Genomic DNA, 20,201 nt, shown 5'->3' on the forward strand with positions numbered 1-20,201 from the left:
CAGACTTATATTTTTGTTTGTGATAATCTAGCTTGCAATATATTTCCCTGATATTAAAAGTAGATGAATCAGATGAGCCCTAACTGCTGTACTTGGATAGCCTCTGGGAAGCCACAGCTGGTAGATGCTGGCATTGTTTTGTTTATTTTCCACAAGAGGGCAGTAAGGTCCTAAACATGGCTGGCCCAAGCCGGGAGTTCACTGAGTTCATGAGTAGGTTTACAGCTCTGTTTGAAACCCTCAATAAAGGTAGTACACTTAGTCACCCTACAAACAGGGGGGAGAGCATCATTTATCATATAACCTGACACGGAATATTCATTTTCATTAAGTGTTTTATTTAATCATAAAGTTTTCTCTGTTAAAGACTTCAAGCAAGTCTCTTCTCATCAATCCTGACTGATACTATACTCTGTGATAGTGAGAGGACTTTAAATATTTAGCTTTTCGCAGAAGGCTGAATATAGGCCTGAAAACAGAGTGAGCCCTGCCTGGATATTTAATTAATTTTTTGTTTAAACGTGGGTGTTTATTCCAGGACCGTATTGGCAGGAGGATTTAAGACAAACAGAGAAGTAAATATGAGTAAATGTTTGCAGCATGTATGAATATTTAGAAGTCAATGGTGTGCCGCGTGTGTGTGTGCGTGAATGTGTGTGTGTGTGAATGTGTGTGTTACCTTCTCGTTGCTGCTGAGGAATGATGGGTGGAGGGTGGGGGAAGGCTTGGCTGATCTGGCCGTATGCAGCGGGGTAGGCTGCTGAGACACACACACACAGGGCGGATCAGATAACAGCCATGACAAGATTCCACACACACTCGGATACATACAAACAATGTGATATATGCAGGGGCACAGCAGGCAATCGATCAGGTAACAGACAATAGAGTTTACATGTTGCAAACACACACACACACACACACACACACACACACACACACACACACACACACACACACACACACACACACACACACACACACACACACACACACACACACACACACACACACACACACACACACACACACACACGGAGCACAACAAAGAGAATGAATTGATGTAGTTAGACTGAAGCACCTAATGTTACATGATCGAAATTCAGAGAAAGAATATCCTTTTCTGATACACTCATACACGCAAACACACACAAACACGCACACACACACACACTGACGCACATTTCACATGACGCACGCATGCACATACAAACACACACAGACGCACATATCACATGACGCACGCATGCACATACAAACACACACACAGGTACACACACTGACGCACATAACACATGACGCACGCATGCACATACAAACACACACACACAGGTACACACACTGACGCACGTATCACATGACGCACGCATGCACATACAAACACACACACACACACACTGACGCACATATCACATGACGCACGCATGCACATACAAACACACACACAGACGCACATATCACATGACGCACGCATGCACATACAAACACACACACAGACGCACATATCACATGACGCACGCATGCACATACAAACACACACACAGACGCACATATCACATGACGCACGTATGCACATACAAACACACGGAACATCGAGACTGAAGCACTTAATGTGACATGAATGCAATTCAAATTCAGAGAAAGAATATACTTTATCTCTGACACCACACACACACACACACACACACACACCACACACACACACACACACACACACACACACACACACACACACACACACACACACACACACACACACACACATATATACTCACACGCATATATAGTCAGACACAAACGCACACACACAGATCAGTGGGGCTGTGAGAGTGACAGACAGACCTGCATATTGCTGGACTCCTGTGTAAGCCTGCTGGAGAGGATCAGCTGCAGTGGGACTTTGAGCTGCTCCACGAAAAGGAGAAGAGGAAAGGGGAGGAGGTGGTGGTGGTGAAAGGGGGGGGGGCATGGATGGATGGAGGTGTGTGTGTAGGGGGAGAGAAATGAGGTGGAGAGAGATGGAGGGAGAATGTAGATGGAGGAGAGGGCACGGAGGAAGGCGAGAGTAATATATAACCGGGGTGAGGGTGGGGGGGAGAGGCGATGGAGAGAAGAACAGACAGGAGAAGAAAAGCAGAAAGGTTAGAGAGACGAGCAGAGAGGCGTCCGCTCTGCTTTCAGCGTGTGAGGAACTGAACTCTGAATCTCTGTTACTTTATGTTCCTCCTAAAGCATTTTAAAAGTAGCAACAAATAAATCCCAGACAAGCATAAAAGTAAAACTTTGAAAGACCAGTTTGAACAAAAAACGACACATAGCTCCACTGACACCACAGGCAAGTAAAACATAATGTCACCTATTATAAACAAGTCCTATGAGCAAGATATATATTTATTTTTCTGACAGAAAACAAGACAATTACAACACACACTCACAACACTGGATGCACCTGTTGCTATCACGTCACATGTGGGAGATACAGTTAATTATATCAAAATTAAAAGGGAACCAAACACTTATAGCTACCACAGATGCTGCGCCACACTTATTAACTACCCATCTGTACACATGCACTTTAAGAACACCACTGAGAAAACACACACACGTCACACGCACACACGTACACCGAAAACCATGTACACACACTGATTACCCAGCTAACACCAAAAACCAAGATACTGAACACACCGAGGACTAACAGCAACACTGAAACACTGCCAGACGAAAGGGGAGAAGTGTTATGGGCTCACATAAAGGTCAATCAATTCACAGCTTGTGAAATCATGTTCAAAAAGCCAGTGCTTGTATTATCCTTTGAAAAGTATTTTGCATGAAGAATAGAGAGTTTTGGTATAATTACAAAAGATTTGTTATTGTAAATAAAAGTATTCTTATCTCTAAATAGAATGTGTGGACTAATCAAATCAAGGTTACACACAGATTTAAAGACAAGAGAACTGAAAAACACTGTGAAACTAAAATGACACAAAACAAGAGTACGAATGCAAGTCTAGCACTTAGTTGGTGCCTGAGTGTGGGAAGCGTGATGCTGTTTTCACCTTTAAATTTAAACTCCATTTCACCTCAACTCAAAATCTTTACTTGACAGTCAAAACAAAAGCAGATTTTTCACAGGTTTTCAAATGGTGACATGAACAGCCTTTGATATGACATGCCCAAGATGATTTCACAAGCTCACAATCGTATTGACCTTTATTTGAGCACATGGGGAAAGGGATAAGGGAGTAGGATAGGGGTGAGGATGTGGGGGAGGGAGAGAAGCGCTACCTTCAGAGAGAGAGGACAGGAAGCAGCCACCCTGAACCCCAAAACAACTCCGTGGAGCCACGCCCAATCCGTTTTTCTCCGAGTCCTCCCTAAAAACCAACTCCTGCAACACTGGAGAGACAAGAGTGTAGAAAAAACAAACAGATTTTTCTTCCACCACTTCACACACAAAAACCAATGAGGTACTATCCACGGCTCATGACACAAGTGCATACTTAGGCTCCAGCAGCCCATAAGCACCTTTGCCAAACACTCATCTCCTCGACATGCTGACTGTCTGCAGGCTAAATTCGTCTGGCCTCGGCCTCCTGAACATGCTTTAAGGCTATTCACGCCTGTGAGCCAGCAGCATGCACACTTTCCCGTTACAATGAATGCGTTTACTACAGAGTGTGTCTCTAAGGATTTAGGCTTCATGGTTTAACATGACAAACAGGGTATTCATAATTTATACAGCGTTATCTTTCTCCAAGAGCCGTGTTGCGTGTTTGCAAACATGCCCCCTGAATTTTTCGGACTTACCAGGGTAATGGTGTATCCCGTTGGTGAAGACAGCCTCTGCGGGAGGCTGCCCGTTTGCCTGGGGAGGCGGCATGCCAGTAAAACCATTTACACTAATGGGGGAGGGGATGCTGGTCACTGTGGGGGCGTTGATGCCTGGAGGGGTACTGCCACCTGCAGCCACGGGTCAGAGAGGCAAAGAGAGAAACAGTGAGCATTCCTCAGTATGTTTTTAGGACATTATAGAAAAGTCTTTGCTTTGATGGGACACCTAGTAACTCTTGGAAATGTCAGAGGGCTCAGCCCAGTGGGCCGTTGACAACACTAAATGTCAGGGCAGATTCTCTTGTCTCAGTGTGTGACATAGTGTATACTAATAATGTACACTGCTTTGATGCTATCTTATGTGTGCCAATAATGTATTTGTTTTAGATGAGTGAAATGCCTGCAATGCACCTAGAAACATCTCTGGTATACAAATATTAGTACAATGTTTCTTCTGAAATGCTACAGTAGGGCATTAAAGGAACTCATTGTTTCTTTACTTATAACATATTACATTGCTGTTTTAAAGGCATCTAAAACATTTGAAGGATAGATTTTGTTTATTGCCTTGAAAATAAATCTGATTTGTTTAGTTAGAAATTCAGTTTTGCTGTAAATTCAGAGTATTATTTAAACATAAAAGTCAAATTGTATTTGTTAAGCAATCAGCTAGAATTTTGGAGATAAATAAGGCTGGTGACTATGTCAAATTCAGCTAAAGTACCGTAAGCTTGTCACTTGGTGAGGCACAGGGTTGTTTAAGATATGGCTATGGATTGCGTATCAATTCACTTAAGCAAATGCTTTCTTTGCGAAAGTGCACGGCCCTTTTAACCTTTGGTCTTTCCCCACTGTTACCTGACGTCGGGGTCATCGGTCCTCCTGGGATGCCATTCATGGTCGCCATGTGCTGCATCTGGGCAGCAGCAAAGGCCGCCATCGGACTGAGGTAGCCTTGCTGACCTACAGACGCCATCAGTGCTGCCTGCTGCTGCACCTGCACAGTGGTGGAGAGGGGCTATGGAGAATATTGTAGGGAGAGAAGAAAATGTTACAATCGAGAAACTAAGAGATAAGGAACAAAACATTAAATAGTAGTGGGGTATACAAGCAGAGATTGCAAAAGTACATACATCCTTTACTCAAGTAGAAGTACAGATACTTGTGTTTAAAAAGACTGGTAAAAGTAGAAGTACTGACTAAACTTCTTTACTCAAGTAAAGGTAAAGAAGTATGGGCTTCGAAATGTACTCAAGTAAAAAAACGGACCTCCCTTTATATTAATAGAACAATAATGTCATTGTTAGCTAATGAATGTTTCGATGCTGAACAACGGCAACATGACAACGTTTTCATTGGTCCCTCTTCTTTAGAGAAGACCAGCAAATGATGGATACACGGATCGTGTTAAAATCAATAGGCACGCAATGAATAATAATGATCACGCCAACAAACGCAGATTAAAGTAAAGTAAGTAAAACTAAAGTAACCAGCCTGTTTTGAAAATGTAAGAAGTGCAAAGTACAGATATTTGTGTTAAAAATGTAAGATGTAAAAGTAAAAAGTCATCATAAAAATACTGATACCAGAAAATGTACTTCAGTACAGTAACAAAGTATTTGTACTCCACTACTTCCCACCTCTATATACAAGTTAAAAAAAGACAGTGACTACAAGATAAAAGCAAGTTATTGAAAATCTTAAAATGTGTTTGTTCCTTTTTTTCCGAAACAACATTTAGAGCTCATCTTTTTCTGTTGCTTTTTGCAGATCCAAAAATGAGCTAGGCTTGAGCACTCTAGTCTGTGTGGTTCATTGCTTGAATAACTGTGGATAAAGAAGACGTTTAGCGGGGCGCCTTGCCTGAGCGTAGGCTCCGTAGGCTCCAAACTGCAGGGCCATAGGGTTGAAGATGCCCATCTGACCGGCCATCTGCTGCATGCGGCGGATGGTGCGCTCCTTATCCGTGTCGGCGAACTTCACCACCAGACTGGATGACGCACCCTGTGCACCAACCCATCCACCCGCCCACACATGCACACACAAACACCACGCAGAACATGTAAGTGAGTATGGACACACGTGACATAAGCTTGCACTTCACACACATCCTTTCCTGCCAAGGCAATGGCGTCATTTGGCACCAATTGCCTTGGAATAGTTATGGGTCATTTGCAAAGGACGAATTTCCTGACTGGGATTAATAAAGTATAGCTTCACTTAACTTTAAGGCGGTAATCAAGCTCTATGTGACTCATCTCTCTCAGTGCTTCTCAAAGTGTGGTCCGCGGACCACTGGTGGTCCGTGAGCGCCCCCTAGTGGTCCGTGAGTATATTGGTAACATTTCACATTTTAAATTAATTAAGTAATTTAAGTTTTTCGCACTCTCGCGGGAATATCTCCGCAATGGAGCAAGCTTAAGTTTCACTTTCGATTGCATGATATAGCCCAGATAAACACCTTCATCACGCATGTTGCCACTTGTTGGTACCATTTTCAGGCGATTTGTAAAAAAACGATTGTGTTTTTTGGATATTTGTGGAGTTAGGTGGTCCTCGAGTGTTTTTTTATTGGTTAAGTGGTCCTTGGTATGAAAAAGTTTGAGAAACACTGCTCTACGTGACTCACCTCTCTCACATAAATCTACATGCTCACAGTTAGGATGTACTCACAGGCATTGTCTGGCTGCCGTGTAGCGCACTGATGGCGGCCTGAGCTTCAGCATGAGAAGAGTATTTTACAAACGCACAGCCTAAAGAGAGAGTGAGAAGGGAGAACATTAGTAAAGGGAAACAAAACAGTGTGAGCAAAAGAGGAGTTTGCTCACACTGTATCACCGCAGAACATTAACGGTAACAAGACAAAAGACAAACATTTCCTGTGATATTGTTCACCTTGGAAAAGTTTCCCACTAGCAACTAACATTCAGTAAACAAAGCCCTCTTTGCTGAGATCCACGTTCAATAAGTGGGCAAAACATCCCACTCTGACACCATTAACAACTTTGTGATCCTCGGATGGGGCTTAAAATGCCACAGCGTTCTGGTGTCGCTTACTATTGACAAGCCCCGTTGATGAATTTGAATGATCAACTTCCCAGTAATTATTGAGCTAAAGCCCACTTAGCAGAGTAAGCTGGCGGATGAGGCCTTGTTAATGGAGCTTCACGGACGAATCAGAATGATCAAGCCCACTGTAATCATCAGGCTTAGTTATCATCGGACCCCATTGATTGGTTGCTAAACCCGCTGATGAACTTCATGCATTGAACTTGTTACACTTTGACAAAATATCGAAAGGACATTTCTTTTGGCATGACATGAAGCCTGGTGGTTAGTAAGGCCGTTGGCTAAGCTTTTCTTTCTTCATTAGAGCCATGTAAGGTTAATGGGGTTCATCCGTGAAGAGTTGGTGGTATATCTCTTATCCCTGTGGGCAAAGCCTTCAAATGGCATTTGCTGTTGGAAATGTACACAGAAACTAGTTTCCTTATGTAACCGCACCTCGGGTGATTGTGAAATGTGCCCGCTTTGACATCACTCAACATGGTGTGTTTAAGGAGAACTTTGCAAAGTCACCAACTTTGAAAGGCCAAATCATTTCTGTGCAGTAGCCTGTGAAAAAAATTCTGTTGGCTCAAAGTCATAAAACTCACCTTTGCTGTTTCCGTCGGGACCTCTGAGGATGGTGCATTCCTCGATGCTGCCGAAGGACTCGAAAAGGCGGCGCACGTCATCTTCTGACTGCTGCTTGTTGAGCATGCCAACAAAGAGCTTTCTGTCTTCTAATAGGAAAAGGAATAGGTCACGATCAGAGGATCAGAGATGCCTTTTGACATTCTACATAAAGGCACGCCATGTTCACTGAAATAGCAGCTTTTTTCATCCTTACTGTACCTGCATGCAAAATGTCATAAAAGAGACTGTATATGATTTCCAAGTAACACATGTTATCCATCCATTTCTTCTCACATCTTTAGATCTCACTTGTTTAAATGACGCCATTGGCTTGAAGCTATTTGCTTAAATTACATTTTCTTGATGAGTATGCTAAGGGTTCATGGTCACACGTAGGTGTTCATCTCCATCTGGAAAACATCAGCAGTGCAATAACAATAAAATGACAATTAAAATGCTCATAACAAGTCAGTGACAGATGCTGAAATTATGTCACGTAAACAACATGTAGAATTTAAAAAGTAAAAGCAGCAAAAGTGTCCTTGTAAAACATGTATTCCTAGTAAAGCTGGTTTTTTGAGTTTGGACCTATTTTCCTCTCTCTATTTCCATTACAAATGTGTAGTGTTAGATTAAATCATGATCAATACAAGAAAATCTTTTTTTCTGTCCTGTGGGAACACGCTTGGCGCCGTGCCCTCAGCGTGAGTCCTGGTCCCAGATGGTCATGGTGCTGCATTTCAATGTCTGATAATAACAACAAGATGCTCGCTCATGCCATACAGCACTGACTTGTTTTAGAACTTCTATTTTCATTTTGTTATTGTGTCTTTATTATTATATAAAAAACAACTGCTTATATTGCTAAATGGTTAGGTCGAGTGAATGTTGAAGTTATCCAATTATTCAATTTCTTTATCCGTGGTATCTTGCTCCATAACATCAGAATTTTTGGCTTGTAATAATGTCATGTATATAGAAATGTATTCATTGGGATAAACCCCTTGGGATGCACCATCTCGGTTTCTAGGGGGTCCCGACAATAGCAACAACTTACAGACATACATAAACAAAAAGACAAAATGCAAAACATGACACACAAGACAAACCACATACAGTCTGTTAAGTGAAATTCAAGCAAAGCACACAATCATTACAATTTGAGACAGTCGAGCAAATCAGTTTCATCAATATCAGTTAATAACAAGTACAGACCAGTTGAAAGTGAGATAACAATGCATGTTTAAATATACCCAATGATGCAAGAGATCTAATCAATCTCAATCTTTATTTAATTATATAGCACATTTAAAACAACCTTCAGTTGACCAAAGTGCTGTACAGGCAGTAACTACAATATTAAATAACACAATGGGAGAATTAAAAACATAATAAAAAGCACAATAACTAGAAACATATAAAAAACAAACAAAAAAAAACACATACAAATATAAAAATGTAATGTTCAACTAGTATTAAAAGCCAGTGCAAAGAGGTGAGTTTTTAGCTGAGATTTAAAAAGTTCAATAGACTCAGCAGTCCGGATATGTGCTGGGAAGCTGTTCCACAGTCTGGGAGCTGCAACACTGAAAGCCCTGTCACCTCGGGTTTAATAGCAGCAGGTAAAGTATTCCAGTCAGTTGGGGCTTTGAACATGAACGCTCTTCTGCCAATCAATTTTTTTGCAGAGGGGACAGAGAAATAAATCTGAACAGAATGTCTAACTTGATGAATTGGTGAGTAGGGTACAAAATACTGCTTTAAATAAGGGGGATAGTTAAGATAAATGCATTTAAATATCAGCTGAAGCCAATGCATGTGTCTTCTTACATTTAAAGAAGGCCATTTAAGTTGGTAAAACATTTCCAAGACAAGCAGTGTTAAAAGCAATCTTAGTGAAATCTTAACATCATTTAATAGAGCTGTGGTACTGTATTATATTTAAAAGTGATAGAAGAATAAACTATTATCTGTAGTTTATCTTAGATATTATATATGTGAACTCAATCCTGCAAAAAAAAAGGGAATGGTAAATCCAGTCTTCAATTTTTCTTCGATCACATTTTATGTTCACATAGCTATCAGTACATGGCATAAAGAGAGACAACATCTCTGTGACTCTTTGACCTGATGTTTCTGTCTGATATGACAAATACATTGAGGCTAACAATGGCTTGTCAGACAATCCCTGGGTCTCTCTTATCAGGCTAATCGGCCAATTTCAGTACATCAAGTACAACCTGTGAGGAATTGTGCCTGTCACAGTTATTAGACAGGCAGACGTGCCGGTGTGCCTGTCCTCAGGTCAGAACATGATTAAAATGTAATGGAAGTCTAAGTTAAGTTCCACAGCAAGTCTGTCCGCGGGGCTCTGTTTACATGTGATTGTTATTATTATTAAATATGCATCGCAGACAGGATGCTAGTGCCTGCTGCACAATAATGAGGCCGCAAGTTTCACGGAGAAATAAATTAGATAAAAATAAATATACTCCAACAGAAATAACAAGTAATAAGTCAAAGGTTATGTTGAATCCAGCAGACAATTACGGGATTGTGGGGTTGCATGAGGGGAAAACTGGAATTTACACAGGAAGTGATTAGCACACTTTCCCCCAACATGGATACTGGAAAACAAATACAAATAAAATGCCCACTTTCTGTAAAGGGACACGTTATGTAACTGGAAATATGTATCATATGTTCATGCTATAAAGCCACCGAGCACCAATTTAACACATTTCATTGCGTATTTCTCTTTTTAGACACATATCATAGCAACCACTCTTTTGCACATGGCAACTGCTGTCCTCTTCTTTCCTGAAGTCAAAGTTGGCATTTGAGAACATTTTGTGAAAAGTGGAAGAAAAACTGCCTTAATCCAATAACTAATTTCCACTTTTCAAAAAACTTTTAGACTGTCATAAAGAATCATCGGATGATATAATTAGACATAAATGTAATTTATTTTTGATCAAATGTAGCCAGACTGAGGTCCAGCACGGGTTCATTATTCACCATGACAGCATGATTGAGTCACTGAATGAGTGTTTGAGTGGGATTGTGAGGCAGACGGTGAAAGTGTGTTAGCGCACAACAGTAGCAGATGTGTCGGTGTGCTAGGCCGTCTGTTTTTACGTTGCACAGAATCGGGGACTTGTGGAAATGGATGTATATGTTGGGAAATTAATGAGCCTCGGTGCAAGTGCCTCTGAATGCGCAAATGAACGTGTGTGAAGGTGCGGTTGTCTATGTGTGTGTATGTATGTGTGTGTGCATGCTAAGGGTCCGTTCCCCACTGCCGCTGCCTGACAGGGTGTCCTTGCAGAGTCAACAAGACTAATCTGCGCTCCGGCCTTGCATTGTGGGAGGGGGGGTGGACAGTTTACAAGAGTGGAGCGCACATCCAGGGTGAGGACACACACACACACACACACACACACACACACACACACACACAACCACACACACACACACACACACACACACACACACACACACACACACACACACACACACACACACACACACACACACACACACACACACACCTTGACTCCCTTATTTCGCTCTGATTAAATATTTAGTAGGCAGAAGTATTTCTAACATTATAAAGTTTATTACGAACTTATTTAAATATTATTTTGCTGCACAGCACTCAATAAAAGCAGCATTCAAATATCCCTAAAACTATCAATTCCACATTGAAGGAAAGTAACTAAGGTACAATTTGAGGGTATTGTCTACATTTCGAGAGATATTATTGGTGCAGCCCTGTCTTCTCATACAACTAAACTCTATTATCTGTTCATTTCATAAAAGTCCAGATAAAATATCCAAAACACTAACATCATGACTCCAATAATGAACTTTATATGACAAATGATCCCCAACTCCACCAGCTACAACAGTAAAATAATACCTGCACTGATGCCACATTAACAACCATCTAATAATAGGCAACATTTTCTGCAGAACAAGTACCTATACTTTTAAAACTTTTGATACTCCTATACTTTTACATCAGTAGAATTGGAAATGGAGCACTTTTCCCTTTTATTGTTGTACTGGTACCACTGGAGGATCTTAGTGTTTCTACCATTGCAATTAAAATATAACACCCTGACAGTACGATGAAGCTTTGCCTTCATGCCTGAGAAAAACATCCAAGGGATAGAGAAGAGAAATGAAGAAGAAATAATATTGACAAAACTGTGCAGAACAGACGAGGAGAGGAGATGTGGGCTGAGGACGTACATACAGAGAAAGATAGACCCACATAACAGACAGAGGTATAGACGGCCTGCATTGGCCTCACTTTGCTTCCTCAGGCTCGGTGCTCGCCTCTGTTCCCTCCTGCTCCATCAATCATACTCACAGCACCACCAAACTAAATGGAAGAGGATGTCACACAATCTTTCTTCCTTTCCTTCGTTTTTTTCCTTTACAGGCCAACACCTCTCTCTCAGTCCTTTTCTCTCTCTGCTTATCAACCTTCAACTCCATGCATGCTCTATTTCCTCTTTCTTTCCACTCTTTTCTCCCTCCGTCTTTCTTACGACTGAAGAATCGCTCTGGTGCCAATTATATGAACAACTGCAAAGTTTGAAAGACTCCAGCCAAAAACGATCAAACTGCATCAATCTTCCCTTGAATAGTCCATTGATTGATGTCAGCAGCGGGTCACTACATGTCTAGACTTAGAAAATGTGCTGTCTTAGCTGTCAATACAGTACAGACACACAGATTACAAGACATCCACTTCCATTCACGCGGATCTGTCAATTAAATCTGCACTTCATTTGGCTGATAGGAACTTGTGACACGAGTCAAATAGGACTCAGACAGCGTTATTAAAAGTGTTTGACAGAAATAAGTGACCTGTTTTCCCCTCAAGCGTGACATGACTCGCATGTTTCCATGTCTGTAAGTGCATAGTGCTTGCATCAGTAGATATGATGACACTCTAAGAAAGGAGCTGAAAAGGGCAGCACACGCCAGCAGGAACACTGTTTTCATGAAGTGTTTTAAATATTGGAGGGTCCGGCCAGGCCCTGCTGTCTCAGGGGAGGGATAATAGTGAGGCTGATACGCGGGGGCAGCATGTTTGTAGGGCTGAAACAAAGGGAAGGAATGCAGGAAAAGGGACAAAGGAATAGAAAGAAGGGGAGACATTACCTCCTCGACTCTCGCTGTCTGCTGGCTTCACCTGGATTGGTCTGTTCATCTGTGACAGAGAGAGAAAAAGAGAGAATTAGCATTATGTACTCATGTCATAGCGCATGGTTTACCCCCCCCCCCCAAAAAAAGTTTTCACTCAGCCAAATTGCGGATAAAGTGTATTGAAAATCTCCAAAGCTGAAGCATTTATAGCCATTGGGGGAATAGCTGGTTGGGAGTATGGGTTGGAAATATTATTTGATGTGAGATGAAAGGAGAGAGAAGGGTTGGAAAGGGGGGATAGGCAGAGGGATGAAGGGAACGATAGAAAGAGGGATGGTGGAGAGGTAACTCCGGGTCAGCAGAGTGACTGTGAATGCTCTCTAGGGATGCTTCTGGATGCCGTGTGCAGTCAGGATGTGATCTGTGTGGACTATTCCGATATATTGAGGTGGATGCACACACACACACACGCACGCACGCACGCACGCACGCACGCACGGCACACACACACACACTCACACACACACACACACACACACACACACCACACACACACACACACACACACACACACACACACACACACACACACACACACACACACACACACACACACACACACACACACACACACACACACACCACTGTCTGTCCCCCAGTGAGACCTTTCCACATTGTGTCCGCCGAGGGCCTCCTTTCATTTCACTCCTGCCTGTCAAACCTTCCCTCTCCGCCTCACCACCCTGCTAAACGCTCGCCGCCAATCAATTTTTAATAATGCCAATCGCCATGCTGCCAGGAGGGATAGAAGGATGGAGGGGGGAGGAAAAGGGGAGGAGAGGAGAGAGGAAGGGAGAAAGCTGAGGATGAAAGGGGCGGAGGGAAAGGTCAAGGTTCTGTGTGATGCAGCATCAGTGTTTTGCTAAATGTCATTAAATCTTTTCCTCAGACTTTGCTGATACAGTCATCATCTTAATGAATCCCGGGGCTTTCAGATGATTCACCAAAGGCGAAAACCTTTGAGCGAGAGGACACGGTGTCAGGGCGCAAACACAATTAACGCTCGGACCTTCACCCTTTCCCCGGCGCTTTTCTGCAGCTGATATTAAATCACATCATTCTCCATAGCACTTATTTAAAACGGAGTTACCCATTCCTTCCTCTCCCTCGTCTCCTCCCTCTCTTTGACAGCCAAGAGAGAACCCTGCTAATGTCTTTAATGTGCTGTGATGCATTATTTATCAGACTGGCTGTTGATATGGAAAAAAGGACGAGTGGAGATAAAGGAATTGGCGAATGGGAAAAAAGGGAGTTAAAATGAGTAAAAGAAAGTGAAAGAGAGAAAGAGGGATGGGAATAAAAAACAAGCTGGATAGAAAAGTAGGAGGGATGAAACCAAACAGGGCGAGAAAGAAGAGAAACTAATGAAAAACGGTCAAAGAAAGAGGAAAAAGTAGGGGGGAGGTCTGAAAGGGAAAGAAATGGTGATAAAAAAGGAAGCTGGGGGAGGAATGAGGAAAAGAGGACATAGGGGGAGATGAGGACATAGATCAGAGTGTGGGACAAGGTCGGCCCAGTGCTCCCATGGGTCCTATAAGCCTGCATACATATGAGCGCTTTTACTGTGACCCATACAAATGGTCTGGCCTCAATCTGACCTAATTGTGTTCCACCTCCACTGGTTTTATATGCAAGCAGCGGTTTTAACCCACGGTATGACGCCACTGACCCTCTGAGGTTATATTTCCTGGTCTTAATTTCACTCTGCACTGAGATTTATGGAATCTTTTTCCAACTTATTTTATGTTCTACTTTTAAGTAAAATGAAGAACCTCGCCAGAGTTAATAATATTTCCATTGAAGTCTCTCTCTTTAATTCAGACAGAAACTGAAAAACCAATTAAACTCAGGGTAATTTAATGTTATTGACACTGTCCCTTTGTCCGTTAATCAGCCTGACTAGAAAATGAATGAATTGACTGTAATGCAGCCTTTAAAAGCAGGAATATACAACACTTGCACACTTTTAAAATCCATGGCACACATGACAGTAATCTTATTGATGTAACTGTTAAAGAAGGGCTAAATTCAAGTATAAAAAGTGGATATGACAAACATAAAAGGTCCTCCAATGTCGTCCCAAAACAATAAAAATGACAATTCCCTCCCATTTTCCCGACCCAGACGACCCCCTTAATCATTTCCCCCCGCGTCTCTTCATTTGTCATTGAGCCGCGGGAACGTCCTCTCACACGTTTTTAGACACAGTTCAAAAATAATGTTAAGTGGTTAAACCATTATTTTCCTTTGTAACTGAAAGCTGAGTGGAGTTTCATGGGCTCTCTATCAGTGGTTTCCATTATCCAGAGCCCATAAACTGCTTCAAGGTCAGTTTTATCATCCTGCTCATAATGGGGTGAGTTAGCACCAGCCCACTGGACAACTGATCCCAAAACAGTTGTTAAAACCAGACGCTGACTTGCACGGATCGCTCCCCTAGGATGTATGTGGTGGTGTCAGCCAAAGCCAGATGGCATCATTGAGCAGCAGAAGCAATGCAATACTCAGACAATACATGGAGCTCTCTTCAGCTTAGTGGCAGTACGAGAAAGAAATCTACGTTAACAGAAATAGATGCAGACGTGTAGATTTATAAACACATGTGCACACACTCACATGCAGAAGTGGGTGGTCTTACATGACTGGACATTAAGGTTTATAATACACACACGCTTAGCAAGTGCAAAATCACAAATAGGTCTATGCATCCAAGCGTGCATAGAAACATACAACAGGATACAAATAAGAGAGCGCACACCCACCCACCCACACACACAGACACACACACAGAATATGTAAATGTGTAAATGTATCCTTGTGAGGCAGCATGTTCGGTAAATTGGCTCATCTCTCAGCCTGCACACCTAATACCTCGCATGTAGTGAGCCTTTTTCTTCTCAGCCTATTCATCCTCGCATATGCCTCTACAAAAAACACACACACACACACACACACACACACACACACACACACACACACACACACACACACACACACACACACACACACACACACACACACATAGGCTTAAGCTCCATTGTTGCTGAAAGTCCACCTCAGCAGCCTCGTGTTGGAGTGGCCTTGGCGTACCACATGATCGACAGCTCAAAAGAAACTGCGGCTTCACGAATGCACGGGCACACGCACTCCCACACACACTCATGCTGCTACACTCCTTTCTCTGTTGATTATGTAACTCAATGACAGTGCTCTGCCTCAGTGCTGCCATAGATTCCCTGCTAACTAGAAGCTGAGGGAATACATGGTCTGCATGCAGCCTGTGCTGTACCAAACTGGTGAGTCATTCTTCTGAATCAGTGTAGTACGGCCTCGATGTCTAGCGAGGCCTAAACGATTCGCTGAGAACAGTGGGGGACTGTACTTCGCTATATTAGATTCTACCTTGAAACGGGACAAAATTGAAGTCCTTGATCTGAGTTTTGCTGCTTACTGTATTGATTTCGCTGCGTGCGAAGCCACAGAAATGAAGTTACAAAAACACGGTTACGGCGACAACTCTATGGGATTTCTACCCACTGAATTTCTGTATCGCGCCTTGTTATGTCAGATGCACTTCAAATACAGTTTATTACAAGTTGCTCAAGACTGGTGCCAGCATCTGAAAAACCTCACACTCCACCGAATACATGCAGCCGCAGCAATCCACAACACTCGCAGGGACACACTCCCATCATCGTCTGTGAAGAAGAATATTGAAAGTATGCTTTACGGAACTCGGGAGAGGGAGGTAGGATTTTCTCATTTTCACCCTCGTCTGGCAGATGTGTTTTTGAGAGAGAGAGAGAGAGAGAGAGAGAGAGAGAGAGAGAGAGAGAGAGAGAGAGAGAGAGAGAGAGAGAGAGAGAGAGAGAGAGAGAGGGGTAGTGCAGTCCAGGTCATTTCATTATCACAGTGAGAAAGCACTCCCAGGGAAGCAAAGAAGGCTGCCTTCATAATATTCCTCTCCTACTATTGTGAAAACTTGCTCTCTTTTACATCCTGCAGCTGAAGGAGCATCATTCTCTTCCCGTCCCAATTCTAATGGTTCTTTATATGAAAGTGAGTATCTAAAAAGACAGCAGCTGCAGATGTTGAGATTCTCTGCAGGAGCAATATCATAGGGTCTAAGTGTAACCAAACGCCGGGGCTCACGCTGTCAAATGAACCACTGGCACTCGACCTGGCCCTGCTTTCCAAAATATCTCAGCATGCACAACACTCATCTTGGGATGGAAACATGCCAATGGAAACATTAGCTGAACAAATATGGTTATAATCCTGAGATGCTTTTGGGAAACTGGGCTCTTGTACACAGGGGGAGGAAAAAACCCCTCAGTGGCGAGATAAGTTGAACATCTAGAAACATTTAACAGGCATGTAATAGATTTGACCAGTGGTCAGAAAGAGGACAACCTATTTTAAAAGTATTGATTTTACATAAATTCACAGAAGCACTACGCTCCCATGGTGGAATACCCCCTGTGTTTCCATCAAAGCTCCTACAGTACATGTAAACATTTCATTTGATTGACTTTCGCAACTTCTTGAGGCACAAAAGTATTTTCCATCTGTAGAAAAATGGCAGCTTACACTCTTCCACAGCCATTACCACTGCACACTGCCGTAATGTGACTAATGGAACGGGGATTTGCTTGTGCGAGGAGGAAACACAAGATGTGTTCATCAGGAGCAGGATTCAGGTCAGTCAGTCAAATGCTATCAGCTCATGCCCAGCCAACAAGCCACTCAGCGGACAGAGCTACAGAAGCAGTTATTGTTGCATAGTATAATGTTTGGAGACTTTACTATATGTACCCAATGTAAACCACATGCGAGCACCGTCACAAATATATTTTTCTAACCTGCGGAGAATAAGTATGAATATCTGTAACTTGAGTAAAAAGAAGCAATAGTAATTGTAATGTAATGAATGTACTTCAAATGTAATATTTTGTAGAATAGCCCATTTTAAAACAATACACACTTTATTTTTGGAATAAGATTATTGATGTCTACATCTTTTTTTAATGTTATTATAGTTTATTAGTTCAACAATCAGTTATAATAATCAATCTGTCTTCAAACTTCTGTCATTCGCTTATTTACTGCACCTTTAACGGCCACTCTCTCTATATTGTTGAATTTCTTTTACTTTTATTGGACATTTGTCAAAAGCAGCACCTATGTCATTTGCACCATATGCAAACAGCAGCTATTACATTTGTAATACCCAGAATGCAGTGTGATGCCACTGACATTGGGGTCAGTTTCTAGCAGAGTTGAAGAGGGCTGGAGAGTTGATGGAAGCTTGGATTTCCATCAGGTTTAACGTCTACACATCTCAGAGAGCATTTGGCCTTTTTGCCTCCCTGTAGCTCTTCATCCTGTCATGTGACCAGACTACAAACCTCTCTTCTGATGTTCAAGTGAAACATATTGCAAAGAGATCAATGTCTGTGTGTGAGGGTAAAGAGGACTATAAAGCAAAACATCCCAATCTCTTTCCTTTTGTTGCATTCTCCTCTGCTTTATCCCTTCTCATCTTTACAGACAAACAGAGTCGGGCGCTCTGTATCACGTCAGATCGAGGATGAGAAGAGAGTTTCCTGACAACGGGACAGCCTGGCCCCGCAGTTGTTTGGGCTGGGATTGAGTGGCATGCTGCAGTCAGGATACAGGAGCAAAATAAATATAAGAAAAAAAACAACAACAATCCAGATGAATTATAAATCGGCACATTCTGTGCTTTCTGCCGCTGCTAGTAGAACAACAACGTGGCTGTACATTATGGAGACACTGGCTCTCATTTATATATTTTGTTACTTTAAATTGTTGACATGATATAGTGCTGCACCAAAACTTGCTCTCAACAATAACATACCTGCAAAATGCTTGTATGGACTCTCCATTGTACTGCAGTGCTAACTGGGAAACAGTACAGATGAATGGGGTAAACAAATGGTAAAATATCCCCACTGAAGTCGCTCGGTAATACTCATTACTACTTACATCAAGCGATTATCTTTTACAATTTTTTTTTAAAGTTTAGGGTTCAATATGCAAATGAGGCATAATCTTTTTAGATGTGTGCAAACCCAGGGTTGATCACAATTCTTCTTCATATTATAATCAAAGGTTTTTACAGAGGGGATTTTGATCATCTCTCTATATCAAAACATGCATCTGAAAAAAACATCATAAGCCATTAAAAATACATTTTAGACCTGTTTTTAGGATTAAAATATTCTATATATCAGGCTATGAATGATATATGAACAAGCCGCTGTAAAAAAATATAGATATAATTGAAGTTTGGTGTAATAATTGGTGCTAAAGCGGAGATTTCTGGACCTGAGTATGAGAAAGAAATGGCTTTCTCGAAAGAACTCCATACATTTTGCTTGACGGGAATGGGGTTAAATATTTAAAACTAATATATATTATCATCAAATGTCCCCAGTTGATGACATTACAGTTTTACGAAATTTTATTTTTAATTGGGCAAATGAAGCATTCTCTAATACCAGGTGAATTAAGTAGAAATGTTACGTAAATAGACAAAGTTAGTAAAACAACACCTTAATGCGTTCTAGCTCCTTTCACTTCCTACACATGATATTCCAAAGCATTGTAATAATGCTGTGATCCCTGTTGGAGAGACTGAGCGAATGAATGGGCCTGTTTCTATATGCTACTGCTCGCTTTGTGGTGCTGGCGTCCCAGTAGTGTCTATAGCGAGATCACTACATCTCCACGAAGGCAGATGAGAGGGAAACACACAGGGATCACAGGAGGAGGCAAACCTCCCTGTCCAACCCTCTGATCATCGCAGATTTCTTTATCAACATGGCTTTAACAGGGAACATGAAAACAGAGAGGGGTAGAAACAAAGGATAACACACACACACACACACACACACACACAACACACACACACACCACACACACACACACACACACACACACACACACACACACACACACACATCCAAGATAATTCCTGACCTTGGGCGCTGTGTTACTCTCTTTTGCTCTCTGGCAAATAATTTCTTCAACTTTGTGAGGACCTGTTGTCAGAAAGCTACACAGACATTTTCTATAAAAGCTGCGAGTTATCACACCCCCCGCTCCCTCCTCCACTAATTTTCTCTTCTTGCCTGCAGATGGATGAGAACAGCAAGGCTTTTCTCACATCCATTGTTTGATCCATTTCACACCAGCCCACCTCTTCTTTATCTCCTCCTGTTTTCTCCTTCTTTCACTGGCGAGCAGCCTGAACGCTGGCAGTAGTGGGACGGCTTTCCAAGCAGTTTTGAATGAGAGGTTAAAATGCAAATGTAGTCCTCGCTCTGTTTTCCTTTCTATTCTTGTGCCACATCTTATTATTTCCCCTCATTTCTTATTCCTCCTCCTCTTCTGTACCGATGTGTTGACGAGCAGAGTAAATGAGTGCGAATTTTTTTTTT

The 20,201-nt window shown here is 42.0% G+C and overlaps 1 protein-coding gene across 11 annotated transcripts in view; it reads right to left on the reverse strand.

The window, feature by feature from the left end:
• Window positions 1-20,201, reverse strand: part of celf4 (CUGBP, Elav-like family member 4) — an 82,740-nt gene that overhangs the window by 9,398 nt on the left and 53,141 nt on the right. For 2 of the 11 annotated variants that reach the window (XM_034239498.1, XM_034239502.1), the window contains exons 3-11: window positions 12,691-12,739; window positions 7,491-7,616; window positions 6,508-6,587; window positions 5,698-5,838; window positions 4,693-4,852; window positions 3,811-3,963; window positions 3,289-3,399; window positions 1,843-1,905; window positions 680-760 (exon numbers count right to left, since the gene is read on the reverse strand). In XM_034239498.1, coding sequence (XP_034095389.1) covers window positions 680-760; window positions 1,843-1,905; window positions 3,289-3,399; window positions 3,811-3,963; window positions 4,693-4,852; window positions 5,698-5,838; window positions 6,508-6,587; window positions 7,491-7,616; window positions 12,691-12,739 — 964 coding nt within the window. Of the gene's footprint in view, window positions 1-679; window positions 761-1,842; window positions 1,906-3,288; window positions 3,400-3,810; window positions 3,964-4,692; window positions 4,853-5,697; window positions 5,878-6,507; window positions 6,588-7,490; window positions 7,620-12,690; window positions 12,740-20,201 lie in introns of all 11 variants that reach the window. The other 9 variants (XM_034239497.1, XM_034239501.1, XM_034239499.1 and 6 more) reach the window with 7 other exon arrangements.

The sequence above is a fragment of the Gymnodraco acuticeps genome, unplaced genomic scaffold (genome assembly GCF_902827175.1).
Source record: "Gymnodraco acuticeps unplaced genomic scaffold, fGymAcu1.1, whole genome shotgun sequence".
Lineage (NCBI taxonomy): Eukaryota > Metazoa > Chordata > Actinopteri > Perciformes > Bathydraconidae > Gymnodraco > Gymnodraco acuticeps.